The sequence below is a fragment of the Carassius gibelio genome, chromosome B1 (assembly GCF_023724105.1).
Source record: "Carassius gibelio isolate Cgi1373 ecotype wild population from Czech Republic chromosome B1, carGib1.2-hapl.c, whole genome shotgun sequence".
In the NCBI taxonomy this organism is placed as follows: Eukaryota; Metazoa; Chordata; class Actinopteri; order Cypriniformes; family Cyprinidae; genus Carassius; species Carassius gibelio.
In genome coordinates, this window is record NC_068396.1 from 35,318,233 (window position 1) to 35,334,341 (window position 16,109).

Sequence of the window (16,109 nt, forward strand, 5' to 3'; positions counted from 1 at the left end):
TTCAAGGTACTTTTACACCTGTTCTGTCTCTAGTAAGTCCCACAAAAAAGATAATGATTTCCAATGTACCACCTTTTCTGAAGAATGAGATGTTAGAGAAGGAGCTAGGAAGACACGGAAAACTAGTGTCTCCAATTAAAATGATCCCAATCAGTTCCAAATCTCCACAACTCAAACATATAATGTCTTTTCGGAGACAAGTACTAATGATCCCTAAAAAGAGTAATGAGGAATTAAACTTGATTTTCAAGTTTAAAGTAGATGATTATGAATACACCGTGCATGTTACTTCAGAAACAATGAAGTGTTTTGGGTGCGGATCTGTGGGTCACCTAATTCGTTCGTGTCCGGACAAAACAAACAATAGCCAGTTAGCCGCTAATGTAGCGGAACAGACGTCTGTTAGTGCTGACACTAGTGATGTTCTACCGAAAGATCCACCAGGAAATGTACAAATGGTGCAGGGAGATGGAAATGAAGTTAACAATGAGGAGAACGAAGTGTTGGAAAACACAGTGAGTAAAAAAAGTGAACAGGAAGCATGCAGTGATTTGAATGCAGATTTAAATGTGGGTGAAACTGCGACCGGAGTGGCGGAATCTGTGTTGTGTAATGATACTGATGCTATGATTGACAGGGAAGTTGGCAAAATGTCAACTAAGAGGAAAAATCTTGAAAACAAAGCAAATTTGCAGCAAGTAACAAAAGTGTCAAAGCTAAATCTAATGTGTGCTTCCTCTCAGTCTGAGGATGGTTTGATGGAAACGCAAGAAAGTGAATATGAGGGAAGTAGTGACACGCAGGTGGATATGGATTGTGCTTACCCTTTCTCTAAGATTCGTTCCTTTTTACAAAGCACAAAAGGAATGAGATCTGTTAAAGTTGAGGATTTTTTCCCCGATCTAAAGTTGTTCCTTGATTCTGTCAGACTGCTTATGAAAAACCCTGAACAAAGTGATCAATGCATTTTTACTGATCAAGAAATTTACCGTCTAAAAAAATTACTTGTAAAAGTAAGAGCACAATTGAGTGAGGTTAAAGAATGATGTTTAAGAGATTTATTTTTATTAATTTCCTTTTTGTTTATTTTCAAGTGTTATTTGAAAGCAGATTTACTTTCAAAATGTGTGATTTCAAACTGGGCTCTTTAAACATGAATGGTGCTAGGGAGGATGCTAAGAGAGTTTCTCTTTTCAATCTGTTCAAGAGTAAGAGGCTAAATGTAATCTTTTTGCAAGAAACACATAGTACACATGACAATGAAGCTGCTTGGAGAAAACAATGGGATGGGGAAATTTTCCTCAGTCACAAGAGTAGTAACAGTGGTGGTGTTGGCATCTTGTTTTCTAGAGACTTTACACCTATCTCTTGTGATATTGATGAAATAATTGAAGGCCGTTTGTTAAAAATACAAGCTGTGTTTGAAAATGTTAAAATAACTTTCTTCAATGTTTATGCTCCAACTTTAGGCACAGAAAGAGCTATTTTTTTCAACACTCTTAACACTGCTATTAATAATTGTAACAATGATGGTTACTTTTTTCTGGGTGGTGATTTTAATTGCACGGTCAATGCATCCTTAGATAGAAACCATCAAGAACCTCATGGACCTAGTAAGAGAGTTTTAACTAGTTTAATTGAAATGCATGATCTGAGTGATGTTTGGAGAGTTTTTCATCCTACTCAGCATCAATATACTTGACTCATGTCAAAGATAATGTCCTGTCTATGGCTAGGCTTGATAGATTTTATTGTTTCAAGCATCAATTTAATATTCTTAAAAGTTGCTCAATACATCCAGTGGGAATTTCTGATCATTTTCTTGTACAAGTCTCAGTTTTCATCAAAGATGTGAAATGTAAGAGCGCTTATTGGCACTTTAATGTAACATTACTTTCTGATAAAGTTTTTAAAGAAGCCTTTAATTTTTTCTGGAACAATTATTCAAAGACAAAGTCTGAGTATACATCTTTACAACAATGGTGGGACATAGGAAAAATTCAGATTAAACAGCTGTGTATACAGTATTCTCTAAATGTCACAAAGGATATGACTAAATCAATGGAAGCCCTGGAGAATGAAATAGTGATGCTGCAAGATTTAGCAAATTTCACAGGAAATGGAGAACATATTAAAGCTCTCAAAAAGAAAAAATCAGCTCTGTCAAATCTGTTGGGTTTTTCTGCTAAAGGTGCCCTTGTACGTTCCCGTTTTCAAAACGTCATTAAAATGGATGCACCCTCCCATTTCTTTTTTGGCTTAGAACGCAAAAATGGACAGAAAAGACTTATACACTCTCTGCGGTCCAGCAATGGACAGCTGCTAAAGGAGTCTGAAGAAATCCGTAAGTGCGCAGTGACTTTTTATGAAAAGCTGTTTAAAAAAGAATATCAAGAAAATCCAGAGGTGGCACAGTGCTTTTACGAGAACTTGCCTAAGGTCACTGAGGAAGCCAATGCAGAGCTGAGGGCAAGGATCTCGGCTGAGGAGCTACATACTGCACTACAAAGCCTAGAAAATGGAAAGGCTCCAGGCCTCGATGGCCTTCCTGTGGACTTTTACAAAGCTTTTTGGCCTATCATAGGCAAGGACTTGTTGATTGTTCTAAGAGACAGTTTAACCAAAGGACACTTACCACTCAGCTGCAGGAGAGGAATTCTTACACTCCTCCCTAAAAAAGGGGACTTACAAGAAATTAAGAACTGGCGACCCGTGGCTCTGCTCTGCACCGATTATAAACTCTTGTCTAAGGTGTTGGCCATGAGACTTAAAAAAGTGATGGAAGATATTATTCATGTTGATCAAACCTACTGTATACCCAACAGATTGATATCTGATAATATTTTCCTAATTCGGGATATTTTGGACCTCTCCAGTTCATTAGGCTATGAAATTGGTCTGATTTCAATAGACCAAGAAAAGGCTTTCGATAGAGTCGAACATCAATATCTGTGGCAAACACTCGAAGCACTCTTATAGCCATGATCAAGGTTTTATATTGTGACATTGAGAGCTTATTAAAAATAAACGGTGGTTTAAGTGCTCCTTTTAAGGTCCAAAGAGGGATCAGACAAGGTTGCTCACTTTCTGGAATGCTGTACTCTATTGCTATAGAGCCTCTTTTGGATAAATTAAGACAGTCCCTTTCTGGTGTTATTTTTCCTGGTTGTGAGTCAAGTTTTAAACTATCGGCCTATGCTGATGATGTCATTGTCATTGTTAATCAACAAAATGATGTTAATTCCCTTAAAAAAGCAATTAATGACTTTGGTGTTTTGTCGTCAGCAAAAATTAACTGGGGAAAAAGTGAAGCATTAGCCGTGGGTGATGAGCTGAGCAAAGACCTTGTCTTACCTGGTGGGTTAGTGTGGAAAAAAGATGGTTTAAAATACCTTGGTGTCTATCTTGGTGATGACTTATTTTTATGTAAAAACTGGGAAAATGTTTTTGAGAAAGTGGAAGGACGCTTAAGGAAATGGAAATGGCTTTTGCCACACATGTCCTATAGAGGACGGACTTTAATCATAAACAACTTGGTGGCCTCTATGTTGTGGCACCGTCTGACTTGTGTGGATCCGCCAACACAATTGCTTAATAAAATACAGTCAGCACTTGTAGACTTCTTCTGGGATCGTCTGCACTGGGTCCCTCAAAGTGTTCTTTTTCTGTCAAAGGAAGATGGAGGACAAGGTCTTATTCATCTTGCAAGTAGAGGGGCTGCCTTTCGACTCCAGTTTATTCAAAGATTCCTTACTGGACCTGCACACCTTGTTTGGAGACCTTTGGCTCGGACAATACTGGGCCGAGGAGGATATCTGGGTCTCGCTGAATCTTTGTTTTTGATGGACTTAAATGCCTCGGAAATAAACAATCTCCCTAAATTCTACCTTGGACTATTCACAGTGTGGGGGCTGTTTATTAAACAGAGAGCAAAAAATTGCACTTCTCTTTCGTGGCTGCTGAAAGAGCCAATTATATATGGATCCCGCTTTAATGTTGAGCGTACAACAGGACATTCTGTGCTACAGCTTTTCCGTTCTGCTGGGGTAGTGACTCTGGGACATGTAGTTAACATATGTGGACCCAATTTAACTGATTCTGATGGTCTGGCTTCTCATGTGAGAGTTAGATCCACCAGGCTTTTGAATCAGATGCTTAAGGCTCTGAAGTGTGAACTCACAGAAACTGAACTCTCGTTATTAAAGAGTCCCTGTAATGATTTTTGTCAAACAAATGTTGAAGACCCTTTTCCTGTTTTGTCACTTTCTCCTGATTTTAAAAACTGTACTGGTCAACTGTTAGAGCTCAATGAGACTCTCACTAATGAGTTGGGTGTTATGGAGGGCAAAACAATGTATAACATATTTGTTAAAATTTTGAACAAAAACAAACTAAATGGTCGAGCAGTGAAATCAGACCTGTGTGGAGAACGATCTATAAACCACCGTTGACAAAAAAAGATTGGAGATTTACAGTGGAAGGTATTGCATGGCTGTGTGGCTGTAAATGCTTTTGTTTCTGTTATCAACCCTAATGTTAATGATAACTGTCCTTTTTGCTTAAACAGAGAAACAGTCTTTCATTGCTTTTTGGAGTGTGATAGATTGTCTTTTTTATTCGAGCTGTTACAGCAAATGTTCCGATTGTTTGGAGATGCTTTTTCTAAACAAGACTTCATCTTTGGCTTTAGGTACAATCAAAAGGGTAGAATGAAATGCCAATTGTTTAACTTTCTCTTTGGACAAGCAAAAATGGCCATTTACATTAGCCGAAGAAATAAGACAGAGGGGTCTTTGGACTCTGATGCAAATGCAATTTTTGTGAGAATGTTAAAAGCCAGATTGAAGATTGATTTTGATTTTTACAGCATCACAAATAATGTGGAGGAATTCCTGCACATTTGGGGTTACGAAAATGTCTTGTGCTCTGTTGTGGAAAATGTTTTGTTTTTTGGAAATCTATTGGTTTGAGTATATTTTGTGTTGTGTATTTTTATATATATATATATATTTATTTATTTTATTTTTGTTTTTTAGTCTGTGTGGTTTATAATTACCACTAATGGTATTCTTTTGATAAAATAAAGTGATTCAATATCAAATCTCTCTCTCTCTCTCTCTCTCTCTCTCTGTCTCTCTCTCTCATTTGCTTCTCCTACGAAATACAGAGTCAGCAGCAGGTCCCTCTGTTGCTATCTTAATAAATTAAATCTTACATTTACATATATTAATCTAGCAGACACAAATAAATTCAGCCTAGTGTTTAGAAGAGATCAGGGACTTTTTTAACACATATGGACATGAATGAATATATATTTCATCAAGTCGCTCACACTGACCACAGCCAAGAGACATCAAGCATCATTCAGATCAGAGTATGTGATTTTGAATGGAGCGAGGAGCAGATTTTTTAAATGTTGGAGTGTCTTGGTTTTCACAATGCAGTTCATGCCAATAACCTATAGTATAACTGCATATTTAGCAAGAATTCAGGTGTTAAATATATTTAGCTGTCTTGATCAGAGGTGGATGAAGTACATAAATCAAGAACTTGAGTAAAAGTACAGATACGAATAATAAAATATTACTCCAGTAAAAGTAAAAATACTCCTTGTTCACTTTTACTCAAGTGAAAATTCACTGTGAAGCTTACACTGCGATGTTTCTGAGAGAAAACAGAGATGACCGTCTGATCTTCACCAGGAAGAACAAAGTCTTTTAAAGTTTTTTGTATTGCAAAACATCACAGTTATATATGACATGAGAATGAGGCCTGAAGTTAGGAAGAACATTTTAAGGAAAATATAATGATATTTTCATAACGATTTTTTTCTTCTCAATCCTTGTCTGTGGTGTAAAAACACCCCTGATCTAATTCCCCCAGAGGACATCACTTCTCAATCTGATAATTACTGCATGTTCTGAACATCACAGTCTAGATGGTTGAATGAAAATATTTGGTCTTTATATCTAAAAATTACCTCAACTTACTGTAGCACCAGCATTTTTGTTAGCTAGGCAGTTAGCATCAGCTAACAATATTTACTTATTTCCCACATGGTTATGAATAAACATTCATAACTGTCTACTCTGCAAAGGATAGTTAATCCAAACAATACAAACATGTGTACTGTTGATATTCAATATAAAAACAGACGTCACATAGAGCATGCTGAGTATTTTAATAAAACTGTTAACATCACAGCAGTGGGGAATTCAAATGTGCACGAGTAATTTTATTTAATCTGTGCTCTGTTTTTATTTTCTTCTTCCTAAACTTAGATACACTGACTGATGTGTATGCTAGCTCATGCAAACACTTCAGTATCTTGTCATCTTCCACTATGATTAAGCTGTTATTAACCCTTCGCTGATGTCTGGTGTATGGTGGAAATAAAGTGGTCTATGTGTTTGTTCAAATTAATTGTTATTGAATTGATTTTACAATGAGATTCTGCTTTAAACAAAACATAAAACTTGTATTACCCATTCTTTGAATTGTTAAATGTAGACAGATAAAGTGACTCTCTTACATGTAACTGGATTTAACTGACATTTACATAGGCTACACGTGGCAGGAAGTGATGTGGGTCAGTATTTTTGTTGTGTGTGGTGAACACTCGCTCTTCACCATCTGCAGAGGATACTGTGGTTAATTTTATCTTGCCTCTATATCTTTGAGCTCATACAATACTGACACACATGCAAACAGACCTCTCTTATATTTCTTTTGAGTATATTTTTCAATACAGTACTTAACAACATGTACAGTATATTCTGACTAATAATCAGGATTAAACCATCCTGTCTTTACTCCACACCAGTACACAGCAAAATCCCCAGTGTTAATTTAACACTCTGAGTGTGGACTCATATAAACACTAAAGCAGTGTTAAAAGTAACACTGAAGCAGAGTTGAAGTTAATGAGATAATTAAGAAGTTAATTGAGTTATGATTAAGCATTATTGAAGACACCTGATGTTAACAAGCAGAATCACAAACGAGAAAATCACAATTTGTGTGTCACCATTATAGTGTTCAGTGTTTGCTTTAGTTGGGATCTTGACCCTTCAGTTATTAACTTTAGATTTTATGTGGCTGTGGTGACTGAATTATATCATACAGACAGACCACAGCAAAGGCAATCATGTGTGCCATTGATTGTGGTTTGAGCTATTTGTTATAGAGTGACCTGAATGCCTGAGTTTAAGTTTCTTTACTGCATGCATAAATTAAGTGAAAAAGAAAAGTAAGCAACCCAGCATTTCTGACATAGTATGACATACTTTTAATCGTTAGTTCTACGTAAAAAAAAGTAATCTTTTGTTTAGACACACATACACCAGGAATCAGCGTGAGCATCACAACAACGGTGACCATCAAAAAAGCATGTTGTAGCCAATAAAAACTCATCCATGGCTCCCATCATGCATTGCGGCATGAATAAATTATGAGCTGAACTGTCTTTTTAACTTTTTATTCTAACTATATTTTATTTTTGCTGTTTTTATGTTCATTTTTTGTATCTAGTTTTGTGATGTTCAGAGTAGGTCTGTTTATCTGAATATGTTGTTTGTCACCGTTGTTGAGATCCATACGCTGATTATTGTTATCTGTGTGTGCCTAAAATAAAGACTCTTTAATAAAAAATAAAAAAAAAATCAGAATCACTTGCAAGAGATAACTACAAAATGTATCGAAAATACGGATTTTTTTCATTGTGGAAACAAAGCTGTGACAATCAGTAATGGAAATTTTACTTTGAGAAAAGAATGTAAATGAGTTCAGTGACTCATGTCAAACAAGATCACATTAAAACATAATCATCAACACGCAATGATTTTTGCTTTTGGTTTGACACACAAACTTTAAAAGTAAAAAGTTACAAGCCAAGATCCCAACTAAAGCAAACACTGAACACTGTAATGGTGATACACAAATTGTGATTTTTCTCGTTTGTGATTCTGCTTGTTAACATCAGGTGTCTTCAGTAATGCTTAATCATAACTCAATTAACTTCTTAATTATCTCATTAACTTCAACTCTGCTTCAGTGTTTATATGAGTCCACACTCAGAGTGTTAAATTAACACTGGGGATTTTGCTGTGTATTGACCTCGATCCTCTGTTCTCAGATCAGTGATGGTGACGGTGAAGATGTGGGCTGTTTTATTGTCAGTCAGAGAGAATCTGATCATATTTCAGCAGCTGAATTATGAGGAGTTTATCATCACAGATCTGCATCGTTCTGCTTCATCTGTGTGCAGCTGCTGGTCTCTCAATTCTCAAGCTCTCTTCCTCTATTCTCTGAATCTTCATTCAGTAAATGCAATCTTGATCTTAGGACAGAATATGTGCTGCTGAGCACACACGATGAACATGATGAACTTGGCTCTAATGAGAAGGACTACAATATAATCAAAGCTGAGAGACAACAGGCATCGTTCATATTGGACAGTGTGTAACCTGCATGTGACACCTTGGTGTCAGTATGATCTAATAATGACATTAGAGCCCATAATGAGAGGATGAGCCTTCTTCAGTTACTTTAACATAAAACCCAAATGCACATTCATTTGTTCAGCTTTTCTGGTTAATATGTGTCAAAAAGGGAAACAAAAATGTATGTGTTTCTTTTATTGTTTCCCCCAAACAGTCCTTTTTTTATGAATCCAAGCTAAGGTCTTCAGTGAATGACTTGGTTTCAAAATTAATGTCTTTAAAATAATGTAAATTCTGCGCTCTTTAAAGAGCCAATAAACTGAGATTTGGACAATTTGATCTTACTGTGTAGATTTTCATACCAATACATTTATATGACAGTGGAGCACTGTTGATTATTTTATTGAACCAAACAGAACATCCGTAATTACAAAAAAAAAAAAAAAAAAAAAACACTGGCAAAATAGTTACAAACAGTATTCATATAAAGTCATATTTTGGGCTGTTCAGCCAATGAGTAGAAGTCACTGTCAGAGGGGTTTGTGGGTAAATGTGCCGTGTCATAAACTGTGTTTAATCGGAGAGTTTCCTGAGCAGATGTGTCTAATGATGTGTTTCCAGAGGCTGTGATCGTTGCATAATAAACAGATGAAACTTCCTGAAAGGGACAGATTTATTATTTTAATCAAATAACATCTGTGATAAGTTCTATTATGGTTTTTTATCTTTTGTATTACTTGTTATTAACACCAATATAGTTTTACACAGTTTAGTCAATACTGTATCATGCTGATAGATAAACATTGTAGATGCTCTCTTACCTCATCATTATCTCCTGTGCTCCTCTGATCTGACGAGCCTGAGCCTGAGGATGGACATAATGATGAAAGTGAACATATAAGAAATCAGAAGTTAAAACCATTTCAGCATCCGGTTTGGATTCAGAGCGTTGGTTTTCGTACCTTGTGTTTTCTTACACCTCCGCTTGAGCAACAACACACTCAGTCCTCCGGCTAACACCACAACCAAACACACACACACTGTAATGATGATGACGTTGAGATCTGGAAAACACACACCCCGCATTAAAAATGACATTCAAGAAGTCTAATACACAGTGTTATCATGGCCAGCAGGAAATATCTGACCACTGAATGCCATGACTGACAAATCAGACTCAAGTATTTCACAGAGCCATGTAATAAGATGCATTATACAAGACTTCCCAACCAGAATGTCAATTTTTCATTTGTCTTTTTTTTCTGTAATATTTAGCATGTTTTATTCATACTCCGGGCTCATCTGTTTAGCTGTATGTGGTTTGCATCATCACTGAGGTGTATATTGAGTCTGGTGTTTTAATATCACTGTCTTACTACATTAGCGCTGTTATATATTTGTGTGTGTGTGTGTTATTAATGAACTCACCAGACAGGACTGAAGGATCTCTTTGCTCTTGATCTTTCATTGTTGTCCGTAGATGATATAGACATTTAAATTCCACTGTATATCTGACATTATGTGTGTATGTTATATTTAATTTGTTGTTAATTGTTTCTCACCTGTGACATGAAGCTGAATCTCTGTGAAAAGTGGACTGTAGCCGATCTTTGTAGGATTGTTTGTGACACGTGCTCCACAGAAATAAACCCCATCATCATGTCTGCTCACGTTCACGATAGTCACAGTAAAGACTTGCTCCTGTTTGTTCTCATTCAGAGAAAATCTAGGATCGATTGCACCTCGAGGTGTGCTAAAATCAATCAGTGATCCATTCTGGAGTTTAAACAGCTGCTTGATATGATCGTTATATTTCTCTGGATATCTACAGCGGATGACAGCAGTTCCTCCTAAATAAGCAGTCTGTTCCTCTGACGTCCCACAACACGACTCTGAATCATGTAACATTGTGTTGGTGAATAACACGTCTCAGGATAAAGATGTTAAACGTAAAGGTGTGACAGATGAAATAATGTGAATATTCATTCTTACCTTCTGTCACTTCTAATTTCTTCTCCTGAATGGATTTACTGTCAGCTTTACATCTGTACGTCCCGCTGTCATTTACAGTCAGATTTCTAATGAGCACACTAATCAAACAAGTTTTATCATCAGTCAGAGAGAATCTCTCTTCTGGGATCCATAAATCATTATTTTCTTCTGTCATGGTTGTACATTCACTGCCTGACACTTTGCAGAAGCTTTTTGCACGTTGTTCTTTAGTTGTTTCAGGGTTATATTCACAGTGGATGATGACACTTCCTCCTGAGATGCCAGTCACAGCGTCAGCATCATCACCCATGTGACCTGTCAATCAAAATACACTTCCTCTTTTAATAAGGGTCTTATGATCAGAAACTGACAGCAAACTCAAACATGCGCATAAAGAGAAAAGACCTACACATAAATACATCTCTCTCTCTCTCTCTCTCTCTCTCCCTCACACACACACACACACTTCTTGAATTTGATCTCAGCTGAGTAAATATTAAAACACCACTGTCACACACAGACTGATACTGTAAAGAAAGCAGCATCTTACCTTTAATCAGGCAGATTGTGAAGAAGAGAAGGGTCTTCATCATCTTCACTGATGATAAAACTCTCGCTCCTGTGAATCTGTACATTCTTCAGCGGTCAGAGACACAGTGAGATCTTCTGATGTGTCTGATTGTGTCTCTATCTTGTGCTCTTAAAGAGCTTTTAAAAACAAACAGCTCCACCTCTTCCTTTTCCTCCTTGCTAAACTCTTCTGGCTCACAGTGATGAAATACAGTCCTGCTGTCACTGACTCACAGTGGAGTTAAACCAAAGAGACTGACCACGAGCAGCTTCATGTCTGTTAACTCCTGTGCATGATTGAACGTTTCTGCCACACAAATTAACACACACTTACAGAGAGAAGGAAACAAAAACACACAAAATAAAAACACACATGACGTCTGATGCTTGTGTGGTCTGAAATCATGATGCCACTAATCACTGACTGTTACCTAATACATGACCGCGTCAAACCACTGATGTTTAAACTGCACTTTCAAAGCTTGAACAGCAGAGGGGGGCAAACTCAAACAGAAGATATGAAGAATATAATGAAAACAATCTGTCAGACATTGACAAGTTAAAGGTTACTCTGTAGATTAGTGTTTACTGTAAAATCACTGAATATAAACCTTAAACCTACAGTAGTTGCACTGTTGATATCTGTGCAGGTATGAGTAGTGAGAAGTTGTATCAAGCATTACTGGTAGAAATCTGTTGAGCCCTTAAGGCGATAAGGTGGTGAAATAAAATCGGGGTGAGTGGAAATAATTTGGAGTGGGAGAAAGAAAAAAACTGTTTTCTTAATTTTCTTTCTTTATTATTTATTTTGCCTTATCTTGTAAAACTTGCGCGTTCCCTCAAGAAACTTTAAATTCCCTTGCAGAGACATATGCGTTCCTTCACAAAACTTTTGCTTCTCTTTCAAAACTTTTGCAGTCTCTCGCAAAGTCATTTGAATTCTCTCACAAAACCAGACGAGTTCACACAAACACTTCCTGTTTACTTTACAGACTGCAGTGAATCATACAGCTCCATACGTTTGGACTGTAGCGTTTCAGAGAGTTTTCATTTGAACTTTGTAAGATTCTAAAATCCTTCATATAGAGAATATGAACTGAACTGCATGATAAACGTATTCTTCCCCACAGAAAACCTTGTTTAACGTAGATCAATGTAAGAATTATAACTCTATTCAAGGTAAGGTTAATAGATATCTATAACGTTACAGATGATATTCTATAGTTCTTCATCTGGGACTTCATGAGTTTATGAAAGCTAATTATAAAATCATAAAAATGTAAAGTGGAATAAAAACACTTACTAAAATATATTAAATATGTTATCCATTTACCTGCATGTCATGTGACCATTAAAAGGTTAATTCAGCCAAAGATGAACATCAGCCCATGTTTTACTCATCCTCGAAGCATCCTGTATCAGATGAATCCATTCTGAGTTTTATTAAAAATGATCCTGGCTCTTCCAAGTCTTAGAATAGAACTTCGGGAATTGCAATTACCAAACAAGAATGTATGGATTTGCTACAGGAGTCCTTTATTCACGCCTTTGGTTGGGCTTGTTTTTTAACAAGACAAACTACAGATTAACGTATAATTAAAACGTTACAGATGTTTACATTTACTGTAAAGATATTGCACTGTACCATTATTTTATTAATATAAAATAAATATTTTACTAAATGTTTTTAAATCCAACATTGCTATAATATTAAAGCCTCGTGTATAAATAAGTGATGTTCCAAAAAAAAAAAAAAAGTTGCTGTGAGATTTTAAATAGGGTGTTATACCACAAACTGCCACATTAAATCTGCATTGAATTTTTTATGCATTTATTTCTGTCATAGAAGTTATAATGAAAGAAATATTTAGACAGTTATTAAAAAAGGAAAGAAAAGAAAGGCCACCAAATATGGAATCTTGAGACTAAGACCTTTCCAACAATATGTATTTTATCAAGATTATAAAGTATATGTATATATATATATATATATATATATATATATATATATATATATATATATATATATATATATATATATATATATATATATATATATATACATTTTGTAATATGACACTTGACTCCACACATTATTGGGGGCAGACCACTAAAAGTTTTGAAGCTTTAAATTGATATATAATTTATGAAAACTAAAATATGTGTGAAAAAAGAGCACATCTGAGCTCACTGGTGGGCCGGGGACACTAAAGGTGTTTTAATGTTCATCCACTGCTACCATATTCTCCTTTCCCAGCTTCAGTAGCTTGTCCTCCCTGTCACACACTGAACTGTAAAAGGTTGTGTAACAGGGTGGACACATTTCTTATACCACCTGTGAAATATTTGATTAGGTTTAGATTATATTTGACCTTGACCAGTTTATTTCACAATATATTTCACAATAGAAGTATGTTTCATGGGGTTTTCTGAACATTTTGGTAGGAATGAGGTTGATATGTTTGAACCCAGAGTGATAATAGCATGTCATGTGTCCACCCACATCACCTCAGCAGGTAACAGAGAAGGAAGAGTGCAGTAAGAAAGATGAGCTCCTCCTTCACACGAAGGAACTAGTGGAGTCTTGTGTGGTAAATGACCGTGGTGTAAATCTCTGAATTACTGAATCTGACTGTATCTTCACTGAGAGACTCTTCATGCTTCTGGAAACTGACAGCAGTGTACAGGAGCCCATCAGAGGGGATTGTGGGTAACTGTGAGTGAGCGTCGCCTCGTCTCTTGCAGACAGTCAGAGTGAATCCAGCGATCAGCAGCAGAATCACACACACACTAATAATGATGATAATAATGATGATCATGAAGAAATCTGAGAATAAAACACACAAACACAGTGTTTAGTGAAACCCATGAGACATTTATGAATGATATTTACACAGTTATGAGACTGATAATATTCAGGCCCAATTTACATCATTAACATGTTAAAGTGATGTCTAATCTGCAGCATAAAAGGTGAGGTTTGTGGTTTCATGGTTGATTATTTATTTAAATAAAAAATATATGTAAAAAACTTTAATGATTTTAATGCATGCGTTTACATCCAATACACATATCTGTTGTAACACTCAGGTTATAAATAAAGAGCTATTGTGAGACTAAAAACTTCTTATAGGTTTATATATATATATATATATATATAGATAGATAGATAAATAGATAGATAGAGATAGATAGACCTACTATATATATATATATATATATATATATATATATAGACTTATATATATGTGTGTGTGTGGTATAGAACTCACCAGACTGGGTTGAAGCTTCTGTTTGCTCTTGATTTTCCAAAGTCATCCACAAATGAAAGGTCAGGAATCAAAATGACATTGATTAACTTATATTGCATGTACATTTAATGTAATTTGTTGATAATTGTTTCTCACCTGTGACATGAAGCTGAATCTCAGTGAAAAGCAGACTGTAGCCGATCTTTGTAGGATTGTTTGTGACGAGTGCTCCACAGAAATAAACCCCATCATCATGTCTGCTCACGTTCACGATAGTCACAGTAAAGACTTGCTCCTGTTTGTTCTCATTCAGAGAAAATCTAGGATCGATTGCACCTCCAAGTGTGAAACAAGCAATCAGTGATCCATTCTGGAGTTTAAACAGCTGCATTAAATCATCTTTATATTTCTCTGGATATCTACAGCGGATGACAGCAGTTCCTCCTAAATAAGCAGACTGTTCCTCTGATGTCCCACAACACGACTCTGAATCATGTAACATTGTGTTGGTGAATAACACGTCTCAGGATAAAGGTGTCAAACGTAAAGGTGTGACAGATGAAATAATGTGAATATTCATTCTTACCTTCTGTCACTTCTAATTTCTTCTCCTGAATAGATTTACTGTCAGCTTTACATCTGTACGTCCCGCTGTCGTTTACAGTCAGATTTCTAATGAGCACACTAATCAAACAAGTTTTATCATCAGTCAGAGAGAATCTCTCTTCTGGGATCCATAAATCATTATTTTCTTCTGTCATGGTTGTACATTCACTGCCTGACACTTTGCAGAAGCTTTTTGCACGTTGTTCTTTAGTTGTTTCAGGGTTATATTCACAGTTGATGATGACACTTCCTCCTGAGATGCCAGTCACAGCGTCAGCATCATCACCCATGTGACCTGTCAATCAAAATACACTTCCTCTTTTAATAAGGGTCTTATGATCAGAAAATGACAGCAAACTCCAACATGCACGAATAAAGAGAAAAGACCTACACATAAATAATTCTCTCTCTCTCTCTCTCACACACACACACACACACACACACACACACACTTCTTGAATTTGATCTCAGCTGAGTAAATAATAAAACACAACTGTCACACACATACTGAAACTGTAAAGAAAACAGCATCTTACCTTTAATCAGGCAGATTGTGAAGAAGAGAAGGGTCTTCATCATCTTCACTGATGATAAAACTCTCGCTCTTGTGAATCTGTACATTCTTCAGCGGTCAGAGACTGCTAAAAGAGTCACACATCTAGACTAAAGAATCTCCACCTCTTCCTTTTCCTCTTTGCTAAACTCTTCTGGCTCACAGAGATGAAATACAGCCCTTCTGTCACTGACTCACAGTGGAGTTAAACCAAAGAGACTGACCACGAGCAGCTTCATGTCAACTCCTGTTCAGGTCTGAAAGCTTCTGCCAAACAAATTAACACACATTTACAAAAAAAATCAGTTACTGAAACCATGATGCTACTAATCACTGACTGTTACCTAATAAATGATCAAGTCAAAGCACTGATGCTTTAAACTGCATGTTTTTGTTCAACAGTCCAAAGGCAGTCAAATAAAGCATCTGTAATAAAACATGCCTTTTGTTGTATTTTATCAGTCGAGGGAATTCCATATATTATCTAATTCACATTCCTCATTCTCAGCAGATATAAACCATTTGCTCTTATCTCTGTGAGGGGAAGTCATGGCCTAATGGTTAGAGAGTTTGACTCCTAAGGTTGTGGGTTCAAGTCTCGGGCCAGCAATACCACGACTGAGGTGCTCTTGAGCAACCCCAACTGCTGCCCGGGTGTGAACCACAGAGGTCACACATGCATGTTAGTAAAGCCAA

At 36.3% G+C, this 16,109-nt stretch overlaps 2 protein-coding genes across 3 annotated transcripts in view; both read right to left on the reverse strand.

The window, feature by feature from the left end:
- Window positions 1-8,432: 8,432 nt before the first annotated feature.
- On the reverse strand, window positions 8,433-11,279 carry LOC127949505 (polymeric immunoglobulin receptor). Of its 2 annotated transcripts, XM_052546884.1 has the most exons (7): window positions 10,984-11,278; window positions 10,434-10,748; window positions 10,004-10,333; window positions 9,870-9,902; window positions 9,404-9,505; window positions 9,263-9,306; window positions 8,433-9,099 (listed from the first exon to the last, which is right to left on the reverse strand). In XM_052546884.1, exons 1-7 carry the CDS (start codon window positions 11,066-11,068, stop codon window positions 8,932-8,934), a joined length of 1,077 nt encoding a protein of 358 aa, XP_052402844.1. In that variant the 5' UTR covers window positions 11,069-11,278; the 3' UTR covers window positions 8,433-8,931. The 2 variants fall into 2 exon arrangements, with proteins under 2 accessions (XP_052402844.1, XP_052402845.1); XM_052546885.1 differs by lacking the exon at window positions 9,870-9,902 and having other exon boundaries at window positions 10,984-11,279.
- A 3,803-nt stretch (window positions 11,280-15,082) lies between these two features.
- The window catches only part of LOC127948417 (uncharacterized), a 155,943-nt gene continuing 154,916 nt past the window's right edge, over window positions 15,083-16,109 (reverse strand). Inside the window, exons 15-16 of the mRNA XM_052544850.1 lie at window positions 15,397-15,680; window positions 15,083-15,155 (exon numbers count right to left, since the gene is read on the reverse strand). The gene's annotated coding sequence lies outside the window, so the exon portion shown is untranslated. The remainder of the gene's footprint in view (window positions 15,156-15,396; window positions 15,681-16,109) is intronic.

Excerpts from the sequence above, each read along its gene's own strand:
- LOC127949505 (XM_052546884.1), bottom strand. The coding sequence starts at position 11,068 with ATGTACAGATTCACAGGAGCGAGAGTTTTATCATCAGTGAAGATGATG. Across the intron at positions 10,749-10,983 it reads CACAATCTGCCTGATTAAAG|GTCACATGGGTGATGATGCT; the intron begins GTAAGATGCTGC and ends TTTGATTGACAG. Across the intron at positions 9,903-10,003 it reads GATTCAGCTTCATGTCACAG|ATCAAGAGCAAAGAGATCCT; the intron begins GTGAGAAACAAT and ends CAACAATGAAAG.